Consider the following 21,530-nt stretch of genomic DNA (forward strand, 5'->3'; position numbering starts at 1 on the left):
TTTAAAAAAAAAAAAAAAAAAAAAAAAATTAAGAGAGAAAGCAATGCTGTACTGCTGTCAACAGCTTAAAAGACGTAATAAATGATATAAGTTAATTTTCTGTCTGTTATTTGTACTTATTTCATCACATATGTTCGCATCAAATGAACATACTCTTACTAAATTTTTATATATAAATTTTTTAGAATATTTAATTAAACTAAAAGTATTTAATTAACAAAAGTTTCAGTTGTCTTACCGGAGACAATGACTAAACAAAACTTCAAAAAAAGCTTATTCCCTTGTGTAAATAACCGTCTCTTTACAATGTTGGAACTCGAGAAATAGACTCTTCCACTTTTAGGGTTCAAAGGGTTTAAGGAGCTTAAAATTTCCCTTCTCTTGGTGAAAGTATTTTCGGTCTTTAAAGTTTGAGCTTATAAGCTGTGTTTATATTAATTTTAACGTACAAATGATTAATACTCATTTTTTTCTACAAGAATTAATTCGGGTAGTTCAGTGTTTCTCGACATGTAAATCGCGAATCCCTCAGTTTCATTAACTAGTATGTGGGACGTTGAATTCTAAAATGTAAAACTGCTATTTACTTTTTTGAGGCAGACGGACGAATGGACTAATTAATTACATTTTGTACAAAGATTTGATTAAGATTAATTTGATGCCAATAATTTTACAATATATTTTGTTGGTAATTATTTACATTAAGATCGTTAAGTGTTTTCTTTTAATTCTGTTTTGAAGAAGCAAATTTAATAGACCTTATACACACAATAAAAATGTTTTATTTAAAACAATAGATATAATACGTTATAGCAGAACTTTATGAGAGTTATTTCTTCAATGATTACAAGTTTCATATGAATGTACCAAATAACATTACAGACAAATTCACTTATTCGACCTGTATTATTTATCGGTGTACAATGCGGGAGAAATCATGTTCAGAATTAATATATAGGTACGACGGTGTTACGTTATACACTCCTGTGACTATAGGGTCGGTATCTCTTCGATACCTCGTCAGGATGACACCACTGTGTCCTTCGGTCGATACAGAGATCATAAGTTTGCGCGAGCGGATAGGTATGAGGGTTGGACCCGGAATGGAGAGAAAAACGGAAGAAACTGCACCCGAGAAGTTTTAACATAAACAACCGTTTATTTATATATGTTTAACGTAGGTTTACATTAGTTAATAAAATAGTTCTAGTTTTATCGATAATTTTCTAGTTTTAGATACAACTGATTTCGCGTTTAGTTTACGCAGAGAGAGAGAGCGTACAGTAGTGCGCGGGCAGGATAAATACCTTAGGTAGTATAGGAGATCAAGTCCAGCAAAAAAACGTTCAATAGTCCCTTCCAGTTAAACATATATTGAGGTCAGGTAAGTTCAGTTCTAGTCTTGTAGGCGAGAAGGAGGTGTTGGTTGACGGAATCTCGGCGGAAGGTAGACGTTCGGAGTGCACACACAGACACCAATAATAACTTCCACACTTACTCATCGTGCCTGTCCCCTTTTACATCAAGTCCTCATTTTCGAACCTTTTTCCGATTTCGTCAGCGATGACGATCTTCTTGGTCCAATGAGGGGACACAATCGTGACACAGAAATGTACTCATCTCAACAAGGAACCCAACTCGTGGGAATCGAAGTTTTTATTCATTTTATTTTTCCTTTTTTTCTTTTAATTTTCTGTTTTCTCGTTCTGTCTTTATAAAGTTTATAAAAATAATTTTTTTTTAGTTTAAAACACAAAATTTCTGGTCCTCACACTCCTTTTCCATTGAAAGCGACGAGGAACCACATGATGCCACCCGGCATGGAATAGCCGCAAGCAATGCGAGCATGCGCTAGGTGGGCCTTTTAACTAATAAACATATCAGTAAAAGGTTATTTCTTTTTTCTTCCGATTCTAATGTAAATTCGTAATTATGCTTTGTGTGAATACACGAGAACAAAATTCAATTTTTACTTAATTACGAGGCGTCGATGTCCGTTTATTTAAAACATACAAAATAAGTGTTGATGAAAAGAAGACCTAAAGATGTTATTATCTGTTACTGAATATAACATGTAATTGATTATTTTTTGTAAAATTAGAATTTCGTAAGTCACTTTCGTGTCGATAAAAAATCTTCCATCTTCCACCTCTTAACGAACTTCTTTAATCACTTTTTACAATGGATGTTGATTGATAAATATATCCCTGCATATTAATTTAAAAAAATCACCTTTATTCTATTAACAGAAATGTATTTCGGGCTACTCCACTTTTTAGTCTGCTGAAGGGCATAGCCCGAAATACTTCCCTATTTCTAGATTAAAAATGTCTTTTCTTTTCAAAGATGCAGAGTTTGCTGGTAGGATAGCTCCTAGAAAATAAAACTTGATAATCGCGGAGCCATCAAAACCCAAAATGATAAGCTAATACAAAAACTTTAATATTTTAAAAATAGCTACAGTACAACAGAGATATTTGTTTCAAAGTAATAATAAATACCTTTTTGTTGTTTAGGGTTTCTTTGGGTGAGATACGAATCCAAAACGTAAAAAAGGAAGAAATTATTATATCAGAAGCTGAGTTAAATAAAGTCCTAAACAGGCATTTGGAACTTCTCATTACGGATTTTGAAAATTCGAAGGTACTGTTTATGCCTTATCCAATCGAGACCATCAGACAATTCGTTACGTAAGTTTTTACGAAACTTATTTTTTATTTAATTGCAATACTTTATAATACATCATCATAATTTATATTTTTTTAAACAGCTATGTACAGACGGACGATCCCGGATTGACCTCTTTTACACACGCATTCGATCTGTATCATCTGAGTTTAAGATACGAGTTAGAAAATTTAAAAAAGAAATGCAGATCATTTATCATTCGGCAAATAAAATTGCATACCGTCTGTGCAATCCACGATTTTGCATATAAGATCGGTGATTTGGTCATAACTTATCATTGCTGGCAATCTTTCGACGAACACGGAGAAAGACTATTTACAACAGTCGATTTTATGTGCTGTAAAATTGCAACAATTGATAGACTTCTATCTCGAGCGATATACGAATCTGTCAGTGAATTCCGTTTACTCCAAGCCGTGTATCATTGGAGCATAGAAGAAGTTCAAAGAAAATCGGGTGCAGACAACTTCCATTCGATGAATGAAGAATCGAAAAGGAATGAAGTAAGAAATGTTATGGAGCCATTTATTGGAAAAGTCAGATTTCTTGCCATGAATGAAGACGAATTGCTATCTTATGTTTTTACAATGAACTTGTTAAGCAAAGTAGAAAAGAGTCATATCTGGCATGCTTTTAAATATGGTTATTCTTCTTTGTATCCCAGTTACTTCAATCGAGAAACAAACACAAGAAGCAAAAAAAATTATTGTAACTTGTTCTCGTACATAAATCGTGGAGTTCCTATTATGGTCGCAAACAGAAAGATGGAAGGTTACATGTATTTTAGCAGCGAAGTAGTTGTGATGGAAGATTGTTACGTCACGGCTCTTCGATTTCCGGTGAAGCTTGGCGAATGTTTTCGAATGTGCGTAAATGGGTATATTAACTCTTTGGACAACAAGCAGTTTTCGTTCGACACCGTATGCAATTCAGAGGGAGTAGCAGATCTGGAAACGAAGTTGTATCTAGAAAAATATTGGAAAGTTCGTTTATTTGCTTTGTTTTACCGCGCTGGAAATGTCCAACCATATTTCGAGTTTTCACGTCAACTGAGTTACTTTGTGAGCGAAGAAGGAACAGAAGCCAGGAAATTTGAAGACAAATTCCTAACCTGTGACAGAAACCTTATGAAAAATATTTACTTTTCGGTTGATTTATATTTCTGAAGTCAAAAGTTTTCCTGGAGTAAAGCGAAATCTAAACGAGAATATAACGTAAAGTTAAATTCGAATATGATTATTTCTTACTGTATCGCTGTAAAATTTCTGCAAAATATGTGTATATTTTCCTCCTCTATTTATCAGTCCCTTTAATAAATCTGGATTTGCTTTTACTTATGGAAATTATGGTCATAGCTGTTGTATTATAAGAAAATGTTTTTTAGTATGAGTTTTCATTGTTGCTTCCATATTTTTGTAAAAGGTAACTGTAACTTAAGAAAACATTTTTATCAATAAATATAAAATCAAAAACGACGTTTACATATCAAAAACTGTCTTTTTAAGATAAATTTTGTAAAATAAACTAATTTTTGTAATTTTTAAAAATATCCATTATAATTAAAATTAACGGTAATTTTTCTCTTTTAGATTTACAGCAATTTTAACAAAATAAACCGTTTTTTCAAGGCGCACTTGTCTGTAAATTATAAATTAAAGACGAGGTTTATTATACAGTAGAACCTCGAAAACTCGACCTAATGTGGACCGAAGGGTGGCCGAGTTTGTGAAAATGCCGGGTTATCGGGAATGGGGTTAAAAAAAATAAGTACGAGTGTTTCCTCAGAAAATACTGTACTGTACTTGTATGTATTGTTTACTTGAGAATATAACAGAGAATAAACTGCCCAAATACCCTTAAACAAAGGAAAAGTACGTCCTTTATGAAGGCATAGAGCCTTTACTACATGAAAATGAAAATTAATGAATACACTGTGTACAGTAATTTACCTGATAAGACAGACCTCAGAAAAATACTTTATGAGAGCTTTTATACTTTTATAAAGCTGTCTATAATGAAAATTAATTAACTAAGGATTTTTTTGCCCTGCCAGGGTGTGGCCGAGTTATCCGGAGTGCCGGGTTATCGAGAGCCGAGTTTTCGAGGTTCTACTGTATTTACATCTATGATAAATTTTATAAAACTTTTATTCACTATTAAATTCAATATTTCGAATAAATTTTTGATTTATCTCTAACATATGCTAGATTTTATGTAGAGATTCGGAAGATTCCAATTAGAATATCAATCGCTGGTCTATTCTACATAAATAAAACATTCGCAATTAAAGTAAGTGATAACGATTGTCATAATAATTTACATAAACCTTTAGATATTTAAGTATTTAAATTGTTTTCAGGTGACCAGCGCAGTTTATTCTTTCTTGTCCGCACTCATACAATTATCGGGTACTCGCGACCGATGCAAAATGGCGTATAAAATTAAAACTTATGTAAATAATACGAGTAGTTATGGCTGAAACTTTAATGAAACTATGGGTATTTATATTATGTTTAAGAGTTAAGTTTAGAATATAAATATATAAAACTGGGGAATTCATTCCATACTTAAAAATGTTTTTAAAGTAATAATTGTTGAGCAATTTCACGAAGAAAAATAAAAATTAAGAAATTCGTTAAGAATTAAGTATGTTACATTAACTTAATGTAATATTTCTTTACGTTATTCAACTTCATATAATTTTTCTGGAAAAAAAAATTTAATTCGATTTGTTTACTTATTTGGCAACGCAACACCTGTCTTGCTACGCAAAAATGCATACTGGGAAACTTATCTATGGGAAACAGCTTCAATTTACGAGTTAGACGTATGAAGAAAACACGCAAAATTCCATCTGGCCAGTCGGATGTAGAAGGCGAACCTGCGATCAATTACCAGTATTCAGCGATTTTATGCACTCGATCACTAATGGGCTTATGCAAACCTTTTCTTCTATCAATCTCTTCCGTCGTAATGAATCAAGCAGTAGTTAAACTTCTTTGTATGAAAATGTATCTTTATTATTTAAAGTCGTGTATTTTTTAATGCCGTAAACTTGTTATTTAATATATTTCTATTTGTCATATTCGCATATTCAATGCAGTTTTGAAGAGGTGATCCCTGCAAATGTGAAGTATTGTTCGTAATACCGTGTTCTCTTTTCTAATCCGTTCACTGCAAGTATGAAGAGGCTTTAACTTGACAAATATTTGTTAACGTCAGTGGTGTTAACATCTACTAAGAACTGTTTAAATACTATATATTGTGATACTCCCAGTAGATCCACGGTTAGATATTAGACTACCGATAGTACCACTCGACACATCATTCTCCATCTTTTGGTTTCATTACTCAACGCCATAGAAGGTTAGGCCAGTTTGTAATGTGCGTACTTATGCGACCATATAGTTTATAATTGTTTATGGCAGATGTTAAGTAATCAACCAATCAAAACTTACAACATTATTAGTACAATAAATATTTAAATAAGTAGAATAAATAGAAATATTTAAATATGAATAATCATTTTATTAACAAACCAAAAATTTGCAGAAAAAATTTATTACGTGTATTCAAGATTTGCATTAGTGATACATTAGCATTGGTGATACAATATTGATTGTAGTTTCATTATATTTGTTTAGATCGCTGCAAAAGAAAAACAAAAAATTTATTAATCAATTCATTAATAATCGAAGTTATGCGGAAGAAAAGCCGTGCGTTAAGGTGTTAGCTTACCGCTCTGGAAACCCGGAAACGAATCCATAAAGGTCAAAAACCCCAAAAGTTTTTCATGGGGTGGTCCGTCACAAATATGTCGTGGCTCGTCTTTCATAACCCGGCCACTCCACTGACCGGGACGATTTGACCAGTTCAACAATTGATGAAAACACTTCGTAGTGTCCACAAGGAGAAAAGTTGAAAGAAATAGATGTTACGTGATTTTTCTTTGCACCTTTCATTCGTCAATAAAGTAACGACATGTTATGGAAGCGTATATCATTACGTCAATTTAACATCATTTCACGCGTCCTCATTATAAAATAGCATTAAGATGACAACAAATTGACCTGTGTATTATTGTGACAAAATGAATGCGTCTTAGTAAACCAGTTAAATTCAGAAATTTCACTATCGTTCCCCCCATACGAAATACTTCATTCAGTAGTATTTTTTTCAGTTTTACCTCTTTTCACCTTGTAGATAATAAAATGGCATTTTTAGTAAGCTCATCGTGAGACCAAACCAAAATGAGGGCAATCGGGTAATGAAAGACTAGCCTTCAGTAAGCTACATATAAAGGCACATATTTATAAATATTTTGTGCTGAAATACATCTTAAGTACCGTAAAGTTTAGTAAATTATGGTATTTCAAATGAAATTTCAATATACTGTATATGTATATTGAAATATCATGTGTTTAACAAAATGTATTTTGTCTTATACAAAATTAATACAGTATATAGTTTAAAACACGCATGGTGATTCAAAATTTAAAAGTAATATTTACAATTCAATTAACGAATTAAAAACAACATCCAGTTGCCCGGTTTGCTACCATTTCAGTGTTTATCATTTATTAAAATGTATGTTTAAGTAATTATCTGATGAGGACACTTACCGAAATATGCTATGAAATTCAATAAAGAATTTTAATGAGGTTCTATCTTTTTGAAAATAATGAAATTATAAGAAATTAAGCGATTAGATATTCATTTTAAATTTTTGATTAAAAAAACAGAAATTTTTGGCTTGGCCCATACTTCGATGGGCCAATTCCACAATCAATGGCGCGTTATAGCTTCATGGGACCAGACGAATTTCAATAAGGGGCCTCGTATACAGCGTTGACATTAGGGGACTGGGCACGATACGTCTGGAACCGATCGCTCACGAAAACGATCCCGGAGTTTTTTGCTCCGATTTTATCCTAGGTAGCCCAGAGCAATAGGCTGAGGCTTTAACAGCCCCAGTTATCCTGCCGAGTAAGTTTAAAATGAAAATTTACTAAAATATACAATTTTAAAGTTATTTGACCTATCCTGTATCTTGTTATTAGAAAAGGTTTTTTTTTTATTTTTAAACATTACCTTATTGCCGTTAATGTGCACATTACCTAGCTAATCTGCACATTAACTAGGGTGATCCGTTAAAGTTGCTAAAATTGTTCTATTTCTCAAATTACCTAGGTAATTTCTCCTCAGATTTTTATTTCTCTAAAACGGAAGACGTTTGGTTTGGTTTGATAGCATTTGACAACGCAACACACAGACAATCTGCCAAAAAATTGCTTTTCCCTTGGACATTCTATAGAAAATTAGTCACTATTTAGATGTCAGACAGGTGAAGAAAACCCAGAAAACGCTACGTGATTAGCCCATTGACAGAGATTCTACCTCCGCGACCAACTACCAGTGTTCGGTAGTTTCATCCGCTGGTGGTCAAAATAAAAAGAATTCAAGAGTCGTAGATTACAATTACAGTAGAGCCTCGAAAATTCGGCCTAATGTGGACCGAAGGGTGGCCGAGTTTGTGAAAATGTCGTTATCGGGAATGGGGTTAAAAAGGGTATGCGTGTTTGCTCAGAAAATATTGTACTGTACTTGTATGTATTGTTTCGTCGAGAATACAACAGAGAATAAACTGCTCAAATACCCTTAAACAAAGGAAAAGTACGTACTTTATGAAGGCATAGAGCCTTTACTACATGAAAATGAAAATTAATGAATACACTGTGTACAGTAATTTACCTGATAAGACAGACCTCAGAAAAATACTTTATGAGAGCTTTTATACTTTTATAAAGCTGTCTATAATGAAAATTAATTAACTAAGGATTTTTTTGCCCTGCCAGGGTGTGGCCGAGTTATCCGGAGTGCCGGGTTATCGAGTGCCGAGTTTTCGAGGCTTTACTGTATCAAGAAAACTAAAGATCACAGCTTTAAAGACAATATTTAAAAAATTACTTTTAGAACTTTTTTAACAAGTATTGTATAGTAATATGGATTTTGGCAGAAGAGTGTGGCTACAGAATAATGGTACCAAAAGAAATAATGTGGAGTAAAAGAGTTTATATGCCTTGTTCAATAAAAGCTATGCGAAAAGTAAGGGTCATTTCGGACACATATTGTATTATAAAATTTACAATCAATGAAATTTATGAAATTTTAATATAAATATTAGAGTAGCTGTAAATCACTTTTTACAAAAATATTCAATTGCCCAGAGCATGATTACCAGCTGGCTAAGAAAAACCCCAAATTTAATATTTCGTATAAAGCACACAGTATAAATTTAATATAAATTAAGTACTGTAATTTGTAAAAAATGATGTTTTCAATTGTTTTGTTGTTTAAATCATACATATTTATGGTTTTCTGGGGGAGGTAATGGGCTACTTCACTTTTAACACTCCTTTTCAGAGTAGCGAGTAAGAGAACTTCTTTTTTCATATTTATTATGGAGCAACCGGATAGTCAAAAACGGGACCATACACGTTAATTTTTTTTAGTTAACTAACTTTTTGACCTTTCGGTATATTTATATAAAAGACAATGATTTCATAATCGAAAGATTTTGCATTAATTTTTATGGTTTAATGCTCCTATTAAAAAAATCCATAATTTTAAAAGTCTTTCAAATTTTCTGTAGTAATTTCTATATTAAAATGTAAAAGAATAATTTTTCCTCAATTCTTACCTCGTTATTTTCCTTTTTTCCTTTATCTTCTTCAACAATATCCTACAACATTCATGCATAAATTAGCAATAAGAACAAATATCTGACCGTAATAAATTCAATTGTTAGAAGTTTTGTAAAGGAAATTTTATGAAAATAGCCAACGAAACATTTTTGTAGTTTTCGCCTGCCAGATTTTATCCTGAATGCCCCGAAATAGTTACTTCCGCCATCTGCTCATATTAATATTCATAAGATTACACTTACTACAATAACTTCAGGGAAAGCGTCAAGTGTACCTTTCAACCCCAGGCAGATGAGTGCTATTTACTAATGTCGCAGTAATGATACAGAGCACCTATTAGATCAATTTTGAATGCAGATGTGAGCAAGGAACTGCCGTTTTGTTGCTCACTCATATTTCAATATATGCACTGTTAGTGTTCCCTCTCGTTGTTGTGAAAAATCCTTCACCTTCTTGTTTTGTCCTTTTGTACAGGGAATAGCCATCATCTTTGGTTTGAATTCCTGCGAGGTAAACTTGGATTAATTCGCTCACATAGACCATGAATCGTGTTCTTTTTCATAACGTCAAACGAAACGACATCTTCTTCGATATTTGGAAACTTCGCTGAAATTACTTTGTTAATGAGTCGAGTGAACTTTTTCTTTAAACCAAACCAATGTATGTGTGTGTGATGGCCCACTATTTTATGATTTAATTAAATACATCAAACAGCGTGTTATACCATAGATCGAATGTTTTGTTATAACCCTGTAATTAAATAAGCATTATAAAATAGAAAATGCGAATGTTAGTTAAAAGGATCAAATATGGTGGTGTCTTGCTTGAATGCATTACTGTCTTTATCTAGTGACCGAAGAATAATTTCTTTATAAAAAATAAATTATCATTGATTTTTAAAATAAACTTACTTGATAGCTATATCCTATGTTAGAATCTCTCTAAATATAATTTTAAAATTATTTAAATTAAGTTTTCTACTAATAAACTTTTTTAGTTCTTTGAATTATTAATTGAAATATTGTTTAAGAAAACATAAGTATAATTCTAATATTTATTATAAAATATAATACAGTAGAGCATCGATTTTCCGAAAGTCAATCATCCGAAACGTCAATCATCCGAAAGAATTCCAGTCGGCAAATTTAAATTTTCGCCAGTGCTGTGGCGCTTCAATCTTTGGCTATGTCTTGGGCTACTCAAATATTTTATGTTTTTGATACTAAATTAACATCTGAAGTATAATTTTTTATTATTTTTATATTTTTCAATATATTTATTTTGTTTGTACAAAATAAAAAAATAATTTTTAACGATACAATAGTCTTTGTTAGGCTTAACATCGACGAAAATTCAACGCGAAGCGACACGCAACGGATAAAAATTTCGACATCGGATACGTTAAACTATTTTTTCGTACTTAAATCAGTTATCCGAAATATAAGTTATCCGGACAACCCCAGTCCCCAATTGATTCGGAAAATCGACGAAAGAATGGCACGAAGGATGTCTGTAAGAAGAAACTTTAACCTCCAAACTATCTCTGCTATGTCATTTTTAGATTTGTATGAAGCAGGAGCTTAAGTTAAACTTAATAACTCATTACTCATCACCACCGTACATCATACGAGTACAACAAGAATTACATTCAACACCTTAACATTTCATAACTGGGCTGTATGGTTACCAAGAATTACAGGCCGTTCATAACAGGCTCCGTACCAAGATTTAGACCAGCATAATGCATCAGGTTATACATCATCTGTCTGGAAACACAAAGCAGTTGTGCTATTTGATTTCTCACTGTTTACATTCTTGTAAAAAAATGCGAGCACTGGGTCTTCAGTTTATGACATCGAAGAATCGTAAACGTCAGGTCTTATATCTGTTGAATCTATATCTTCATTGTATATGACATTGTTAAGTTGACGTTGCTCGCACAAGAATTTTGGCAATGTTGCTGCTATATTAATTTTCATTTCATATCATTGTAAATCTCCAGCAAATACTTTGAGTTTTCCTGGTATAGCAATTTCTATGAACAAGAATTTACATACAATTTTTGCAGTGTTTAAATTAATTTATAACACATTTAATATTTTGCTTATGTTTTCAGTACTAGCCTAAACATTAATTTGAATTTATCATTAAATATTACTATTACATTACCATAGCAAATAGATTCTTAATTAATATAAATATTGTAAAAGTTTAAAATTTGAAACGAATGATATAATACCCAACCTTGTTGTGAATTCATTTCCTTCGACTTTCAGTTTTTCTACCTGACAATATAACAAATTAAAAAATTATAGTGTAAAAAGAAAACCACATTCACTCCAACGGGACCCGAAACAACAACGCTCCCAGAGAACAACATCTTCCACATTGTCCACAATGTAAATTATAAAGGTGTCAAGTAATTATGAAGTGACTTCAACGTCTTGCTGTTACTCGTAAGCACGTAATGGTCCACTTAGTTATATGCTAATTTCTTAGATACGTATATACGCGAGATCACAATAAATACACGTATAAAGCCAGTTTTAATGTTGGTTATACAGAATATACAAGTAATGCAATTAAAAAATTAAGTGTTCCTCCGGAGAGGCGGTAACGTCAAAGTCATGTGGCATCTGCAGCCAATTACCGTGATGATTTATTTCTAGTTCTAAGTGCGTGTTGCCACCGTTCTTCGACGTCATACTCGAGAGTTAAGTGCTGAAACGAGCCGAAGAAATGGCGGATCGAGAGGTGCATCAGTAAGTAGTTGTATTGTTTTCTGTTTATAGCGTTTCAAGGAGTGTAAGCGGAAAATTATTTTACCTCTTTTGCAATTGACTATCGTATGTGTCTCTTTAAAAAAAAAATTGAGAAAGAAAACGATGCTGTACTGTTATCGGAAGCTTAAAAAATTACGTGATAAATGATATAAGTGTATTTTTTGTCTGTTATTTGTACTTATTTCATCACATATGTTCGCGTCAAATGAACATACTCTTACTAAATTTTTATATATAAATTTTCTAGAATATTTAAACTAAAAGTATTTAATTAACAAAAGTTTCAATTGTCTTACTGGAGACAATGACTAAGCAGAACATCACAAAAAGCTTATTCCCTTGTGTAAATAACCGTCTCTTTACAATGTTGGAACTCGAGAAATAGACTCTATTACTTTTAGAATTCAATGGGTTTAAGTAGATTAAAATTTCCTTTCTGTTGGTGAATTTTATTTTCGGTCTTTGAAATTTGAGTTAATAAGCTTTGTTTAATTTTCAATATACAAATGATTAATACTCATTTTTGTTCTACAATATTTAATTCGGGTAGTTCAGAGTTTCTCGACATGCAAATCGTGGATCCCTCGGTTCCATCAAGTAGTAGGTGGGACGTTGAGTTCTAAAATGTAAAAGCGGTATTTATTTGTTAAAGGCAGTTGAATGAATGAAAGAAAATGAATTACATTTTGTAGAGATTTGATTGAAATTAATTTGATGCCAATATTTCTAATAATATATTTTCTTTGTAATTATTCATATTAAGATCGAAATTTTTTAAAACAATAGATCTAATACGTGTTATAGCAGAACTTTATAAACGTTATTTGTTCTATGATTACAAGTTTCACATGAAAGTACGAAATAACATTAGAGAAATTCACTTATTCGACCTGTTTATTATTTATCGGTCTACAAAGCGAGAGAAATCATGTTCAGTATGACTACATAGGTACAACAGTGTTACGTTATACACTGCTTTTCCTTGTAAGTGACCAGGAATCACATGATGCTACCCGGCATGAAATAGCCACGAGCAATGCGACTCGAAGCGCTAGATGGGCTTTAAACTGATAACTTATTAGTTAAAGGCTTTCTCTTCTTACTTAAGTTTGTAATGTAAACCCGTAATTGTCCTTTCTGTAAATAAATGACACACGAAAACAAAATTTAATTTTTACTTAATTACGTGTCGTAATTAAGTAAAAGTCCGTTCATTAGAACATACGAAATAAGTGTTGGTCAAAAGAAGACCTAAAGATTTTATTATCTGTTAGTAAAAGTAACATGTAATTGTTAATTCTTTTTAAAATTAGAATTTCGTAAGTTGTTTTCGGGTCGAGAAAAAATCTACAGCTTTCCCCTCTTAACGAACTTGTTTAATCACTTTTTACAATGGATGTTGATTGATTAATATTATGTTAGCTTAATGATTTTTTACTTTCAAGCTTTAGACTTGTATAACAAAATAATGGAAAATTCCAGGAAATAGCAGTTTGGGACTATCATTATGAGTTATAACAGTACAGTATACAATGACCTATACACATAGATTTTCAGAATACGATAGGTTACAGAAAAATCAATTATTGTTCGTCGAAAATTACAAAACAATTTCACACGAATTCTAGAATATTTACATTTTCTATAACGAAAATTGTACAGACAAGTTATACTTTTGTAAATATTTCTTAATTCTAGTCGGAGAGTAACAGAAGTATTATCGAATATACATTAATATAATTAGTTAACAAAAGGACAGTCGATACTCTGTCAAAAACAATACATGTACACAAAAATCTTTACATTAACAAAAGGACACTTTGAAATTAGTAGTAACATCTATTGACAATCAAATAATAACTCTGATCTATCATACAAAGTGTCTCCTTTAAAATATGCAGGGATATCTATATTCTATTAACAGGATTTTATTTTAGGATACGCCCCTTTTCAGTCTACTGAAAGGCATATTTCGTAATACTTCTCAGTTTATAGAATAGAGATGTCTTCTCTTTTAGAAAATGCACGCAAAAAATTTTCTTTAAAAAAATCTGGTACGATAGCTTTTAAGAAATATAACTTGGGTTTTTATGATTTCGCGATAATCAAAATAAGCTAATACAAAAATTTTAATATATATTTTTAAAATATTAGTAATGCATTTATTATTCATACACCATTGTCGGAAATACTACAACTAACATATAGTACAACAGAGATGTTTGTTTCAAAGTAATAATAAATACCTTTCTATTATTTTAGGATTTCTTCGAGTGAGATACGAATCCGAAACGCAGAAAACGAATAAATTATTATATCAGAAGCTCAGTTAAATAAAGTCCTGAACAGGCAATTGGAACTTCATATTATATATTTTGAAAATTCGAAAGTACTGTTTATGCCTTATCCAATCGAGACCATCAGACAATTCGTTACGTAAGTTTTTCACGATACTTACCTTTCATTTAATTTCAATACATTGTCATAAATTATAATTTATATTTTTTATAACAGTTATGTACGGACGGACGATCCCGGATTGTTTTCTTTTACACACGCTTTCGATCTGTATCACTTGAGTTTAAGATACGAGTTAGAGAATTTTAAAAAAAAATGCGGATTATTTATCATTCGGCAAATAAATCTGCATACCGTCTGTGTAATCCACGATTTTGCACGTGAAATCGGTGATCTGGTCATAACTTATTATTGCTGGCTAGCTTTCGACGAACACGGAGAAAGGCTATTTACAACAGACGACTTTATGTGCTGTAAAATTGCAACAATTGATAGACTGCTATCTCGAGCGATATATCAATCAGACAGTGAATTGCGATTACTACAAGCCGTGTATCAGTGGAGCATAGAAGAAGTTAAAAGAAAATAAGGGGCAGACAACTTTCATTTGATGAATCAAGAATCGAAAAAGAATGCAATAAGAATTGTTATGGAGCCATTTATTGTAAAAGTCAGATTTCTTGCCATGGATGAACACGAATTGCAATCTTGTGTTTTTACAATGAACTTGTTAAGCGAAGAAGAAAAGTGTGAAATCTGGCATGCTTTTAAGTATGGTTATTATTCCTTGTATCCCAGTTACTTCAGTCCAGAAACAAAAACCAGAAGCGTAATAAATTATTGTAACTTGTTCTCGTACGTAAATCTTGGAAATTCGTTTATGGTCGCAAACAGAAAGATGGAAGATTGCACATATTTTAGCAGCGAAGTAGTTGTGAGAGAAGATTGTTACGTCACGGCTCTTCGATTTCCGGTGAACCTTGGCGAACGTTTTCCAATGTACGTATACGGGTATATTAACTCTTTGGACAACGGACAGTTTTCGTTTGACACCGTTTGCAATGGAGACGGAGTAGCATATCTGCAAACGTTTTTGTATCTAGAAAAACATTGGTCAATTCGTTTATTTGCTTTCTTTTTCCACGCTGAAAATGTCCAACCCGATATCGAGTTTTCACCTGAACTGAGTTACTTTGTGAGTGACGAAAGAACAGATGCAAGGAAATTTGAAGACAAAATTCTAACCTGTTACAGAAACCTTGTGAATAATATTTACTTTTCGGTTGATTTATATTTTTGAAATGAAAAGTTCCTCTGGAGTAAAGAGAAATTTGAACGAAAATATGATGTAAAGTTAAATTCGAATATTATTATTTCTGTAAAATATCTGCAAAATGGGTGTGTACGTGAATGAAATAATGAATTTATTGGATTTACAGAGAACAAAATTTAAATTTAAAGTGCTTATTAATGTAATTTTTTTCTAAAAAGTATATTGTCATTAGTCGAGTTCTTTAAAATTTAAAATTTGGTATTTGCAAATATATCATCATTAAGAACGTTTATAATTGTCAGCATTTTAATGATAACTACGTGGGTGATTTTACTTTTTATTGCAGTAGATGTTCGAGAAGAAATATAATTAATCTTTTATGTCTTCATGTTAGTGATGATAGAAATAAGAAGAGTTAAAACTAGAATTTTTGTCTAAATGTACGAGCTATTCGATATCCACGTTTCAATTTTATTATTTACAGTATTGTCCTTTGTATTCGTTGTATAGAATGTGATGTTTTTTCCATTCTTTTCATCTACGACGCTTCGCGTAAATTTAATTGGCTTCAAATTTGATTTTTTCAATTGAATGTGTCCGGAAATCTTACCTAGTTATTGACATTTTCTGTTAAAAGAACAGTGCGTTTAGAACGAGTTGACTGCAGAATTTCTACATTAGCAGTTTGCATATTCAAAAGAAGCTTTATAAGGTGTATCTTTAATACTACGGGATTACACTAAGATATTTTTTATAGCGGTACTGTACTTATTTTTAATACTAAACAATGGGACGTTGAAGACCATTGAGAAATTTTCGACGAATTTTTTTAAAATGTACAATTTTTAAGAATAAATACAAAATATTTATTTATTATATTTACAGCAATCACATTTTAGAGAATTTTTATTGTCATATTATTTATTTAAAAATTTACATTAATATATTTTATTTTGTGGCAATTTTAATCATGCTGGTTTATTGCATGCCTGTTTTATGAATAGATATGTTTATGTACAAAGACAAGGAATTAAGTCATTTTTTTTAAAATTTACTTCTGGTTTGCGTAATACTAACAGAAGGCATTTATTGCCCAATGTTTTTTTTTAATTGAATAAAATGCAAATTTCTTATATCATGCTTGAGTCGAAATTTCTTTTGAGTTTGTCTTTTCCTCCCCAAGATAGAGTATAACATAACACACATGAAACGTAATTAGTCAATAAGTGAAAAAGTTGTAAAACAATACAGAAAATTGTGAGATAAAAATGCTATTTTAATTACAACTTGTAGGAATTAGCATTTTTCCTATCAGTTTGACTTATTTCTAGCTTTATAGATGTAATAGATAAATAGGTAGACTGTTTTCTTGAATATGTTTAGTGTTTACACGCATTAATTGAAAACATATAATTTAATTTGTGAAAATTTATATTATAATAAAAATATTTGTTAGATACATTTTAGTATTTTATTATATATATTTTTATGTAATCGATGGCGAATCGAATAAATACGGTACATAAACTGAATTTTTTTTCTATAAATTTTCCTAATTTTTTAATGTGAAATTTTAACATAAATAACATTAAATTACGCACTTAAAACCTTACCTATATATTATCAAAGAAAATTATTCAAAAGATAGACTTGAACGCAACTTATAAAACTGCAATTTAATACATTCATCAAATTATTTTTCTTGTTTACTTTTTCTTGTTTACTACTTGTGTACTCTTCTCTATTACTACCGTGTCAATATTTTATAAAAGCTAATGGAAATATTGCTAAATTACAGTTGTTATATTAGTTATATACAACGCTGTGTTCATTTATTCCATTAAGACTTATCGATTTTATATTTAGGTAATTTTATGGAAATTATATGTACAGGTACTATAAATCTGTACTGTACTTATATATTAACATCAGGACTGAGTCCGATTACTGTCTATTACAAGTAACATATTCAGATATACATATAGAATAATCTCTTACTAAATTTCGTGAAAACCTTGCGTCATAGTAACACATCAGGCAATTTTTATTGATTAATAAGTATCCCACGATATTCAATCGCAGTTGACTGTATCTCCTCATCAAGAAACACTTAACTTCATTTATCCATTCATCAGAAGTGTTAAGGTGTTTGGTTCAGTAGATTCCCGAAAACTTTACTTAATGTGGACAGAAGGGTGGCCGAGTTTGTGAAAATAACGGGTTATCGAGAATGGGGTTAAAAAAGAATAAGTACGAGTGTTTCCTCAGAAAATACTGTACTGTACTGTACTAGTATGCATTGCTTGCTCGAGAATACAACAGAGAATAAACTGCCCAATTACCCTTAAACGAAGGAAAAGTATGTACTTTATAAAGGCATAGAGCCTTTACTACACGAAAATGAAAATTAATGAATACACAGTGTACAGTAATTTACCCGATAAGACAGACCTCAGAAAATACTTCGAGGCATAAAGCTGTCTGTAATGAAAATTAACTAGGGGTTTTTCGCCCTGCCAGGGTGTGGCCGAGTTATCCGGACTGCCAAGTTATCGAGTGCCGAGTTTTTGGGACTCTAATGTATTAAGATACTGTATATGAATGATCGTCCAGTCGACATTAAAAGTTATATCGGCAAAGTTTTTGGTGTTTATGTCAACGTTATAGAAAAGTTCAGGTGGTTCAATGTGTTACTGTTTTCCGCCACCATAGTCAAAGAAAATGTCTTGTGTAGTAGTTGGATATTCGTGTTTCCGAAGCAGAAAGACGTCATAATATTGTTTCTATTATTTTACAGCAGTGGTGTCCAACCTTTTCGTTTTTCTGGGCCGCATTGGAAGAAGTCAAGGAGTTTTGGGCCACAAGTTTATATAATATATACTTGTGGCCCAATATACAGTAGAGCGTCGTTCATCCGAATCAATTGGGGACTGGTGTTGTTCGGATAACTTACTTTTCGGATAACCGATTATGTACGAAAAGATATATTAACCTATCCTGAAATTTTTCTCCGTTGCGTGTCGCTTTGCGTTGAATTTTCGTCGATGTTAAGCATAACGTAAACTTTTTAAAATAATAATCGTGGCTATTGTATCGTTAAAAATTATTTCTTTATTTTGTACAAACAAAATAAGTATATTGAAAAATATAAAAACAATAAAAAATTATACTTCAGAAGTTAATTTAGTATCAAAAACGTAAAATATTTGAGTAGCCCAAGACATAGCCAAAGATTGCAACGCAACACCACTAGCGAAAATTTAAATTTGCCAACTGGAATGCTTTCAGATAACCGACGTTTCGGATAACCGACTTTCGGATAAACTATGCTCTACTGTACAAGTATATTTAAGGACTAACATGTCTAGATTATAATAATAAGTATTAAAACTTTATCACGAAAAAGGATATTTAAGAAAATTACTTTTACAGACACTTTCAATTTTTACTTAGTAATAGATAAATTCATTTATTATAAATATAAAGAGACAAACGAAAATTTATTTGAAAAACACAAATATTTATTTTATTTGGTTCTCTAATTAAGCTTTCTCCTATTTTGACATACTAAAATTTTGCATTTTTGTCTTAATGTAATAAAAATATTTTTATTCAACATTTACTATCAGTGCATGCTGAATGTCGACATTTGCTGGTGTAAGTGAGAAATAATGATATTTAGCAAATATTTCGTACATACACGAAACGACTGTGTGAATGCTGACATTCATCGGAGAATGTTTACATTTGCCAGATATCGGTTATTCACAGTAGCATCAATATTTGCATAACAGAAGTTCTATTTAACCTTTCTCACTACTTTTTATCTTGTGGCCTTTCTCGCCTTTTCCCAAATTTGGGTCTCTAATCCTTTGAGTCACAACTGCAGCTTTATTTAGTAATTCTTTCTCATTCACACATTTCCAAGTATTTGAAAATATTTCCTTTCCACTAAAAAATAAAATATGAATAAACTTTTATGGCTTTGTGAAACTTCTTTTTTGAGTTTATGACCTTGAAATAAATAAATAATAAAAAACTAAGCATTTTTCGATTTTGTTTACACATTTATTGGGCCGCATGCGGCCGGCGGCCGCGGGTTGGACACCCCTGTTTTACAGCTTTCAATTCAGCTATTTAAAGACAGAAAATTCTACTTACCGAGCGAAAACAGTGCATTTGAAAGTGAAGTCATACAAATGAGGAAGATCGAAAATTTACTTCTGATATTTTTTTGCTTGGCATTCTTTACTACAATCAAAGCCGTTATTTTTTTGTAGATCTTCGTATATCCGCCTTTACTGACAAATCGGATGTGGTAATCGCCTCTGTGACGTGAATATAATACTAATTATATTTGAATCGACTCAAATATTCTTTATATTATTCTCTATCTTGGCATTATATTATAATATTATACGTAAGACTACGACACCTGAGCCAGAGACTAACTTTGACCTCCATTAATGTACAAGGAATACAATTTCGCATCGAAGAAATTATTGTACTTTATTGGGATTTGTGGTATTGTATTCAATGTAACAACGAAACAAAAGATTTATATCTAGCAGCGATTTACGCATTCTACGTATATTTTCCTCCTCTATTTATATCAGCCCCTTTATTAATGAATCTGGATTGGCTTCTTACGGAAATTATGGCCATAGCTGTAGTATTATTCACTGTCAGTTTCATCTTTGCTTTTGTCTTTCGAAGTAACTAAATATGTTTGAATCAAGATATTCATTAATTAACACCCAAAAGTAGAAACATCGATTCTATAACATAGATGAACATTCTAATTTATAAATCTAAAATACTGAAAGCAGCTGCAGTCGGCTAATAAATCAGAGAATATTTAATTATATTTTTATTTTTAGTTTAAATTATTAAATATATTTAAATTTAAAAAAATGTTTTTGAAATATTGGTTTTCATTGTATTTTCCATATTTTTGTAAAAGGTAACTTTAACTTAAGAAGACCAGTTTTATCAATATATATAAAATCAAAGACGACGTTTACATATCAAAATCTGTTTATCTAAGGTAAATTTTGTAATTAAATCCATGATAATTAAAATTAAGGTAATTTTTCTCTTTTAGATTTACAGCAATTTTAATAATTAAAAAGAATACAGTAGACCCCCTATAACATGGATTTCTATAATTATGATTCCTATAAGACAGTGAAAAAATATCCGTACAAACCCGGTAAAAAAACTCCTATAATTCGGTAAAACGTCATCGGGCAGCCTAATTACTTTCCGCCGTCCAGCGCCACGCTACGGAGAGTTTAGGCAGGTAAATTGAGTTTACTATCGTCTGTACAGTATTATATATAAATTATATATAAATTAGGTACTGTATATATAATTATATATTAAGTTAATTTATTGTAACTTTATTATAATTATGTATATACTTTCCGCCGTCCAGCGCTACGCTACGGAGAGTAATTAAAATTAAGGTAATTTTTCTCTTTTAGATTTACAGCAATTTTAATAATTAAAAAAGAATATAAACATTTTCGAAATTTACTTTTCAATTTTTAACACTTTTCGCTCCTGTAGCCATTAAGGGGCATTATATAACATCATCTGTGACGCAATATCGACGTACTAAAGTAAGTTTTAAAGTTTACGATCTTTCTATCACGTTGGTGGGTGCAGTTTTAATACCTTTATTAGTAGTGAAATCACATTGAGAATATACAGCGAATAATAAACGAAGAGGGTAACTGTACTAAACAAAATACGAAATTAATCTATTAATTGACATATTTA

The 21,530-nt window shown here is 31.3% G+C and overlaps 1 protein-coding gene across 1 annotated transcript in view; it reads left to right on the forward strand.

Moving 5' to 3' along the window:
- LOC111629678 overlaps positions 1-4,159 on the forward strand; it is a 4,473-nt gene extending 314 nt beyond the window's left edge. The window contains exons 2-3 of the mRNA XM_023373566.1: positions 2,517-2,690; positions 2,771-4,159. Coding sequence (XP_023229334.1) covers positions 2,517-2,690; positions 2,771-3,854 — 1,258 coding nt within the window. The 3' untranslated portion in view covers positions 3,855-4,159. The remainder of the gene's footprint in view (positions 1-2,516; positions 2,691-2,770) is intronic.
- Positions 4,160-21,530: the final 17,371 nt, after the last annotated feature.

This window comes from Centruroides sculpturatus, unplaced genomic scaffold (genome assembly GCF_000671375.1).
Source record: "Centruroides sculpturatus isolate CEXI.00-Female unplaced genomic scaffold, Cexi_2.0 scaffold238, whole genome shotgun sequence".
Classification (NCBI taxonomy): Eukaryota; Metazoa; Arthropoda; class Arachnida; order Scorpiones; family Buthidae; genus Centruroides; species Centruroides sculpturatus.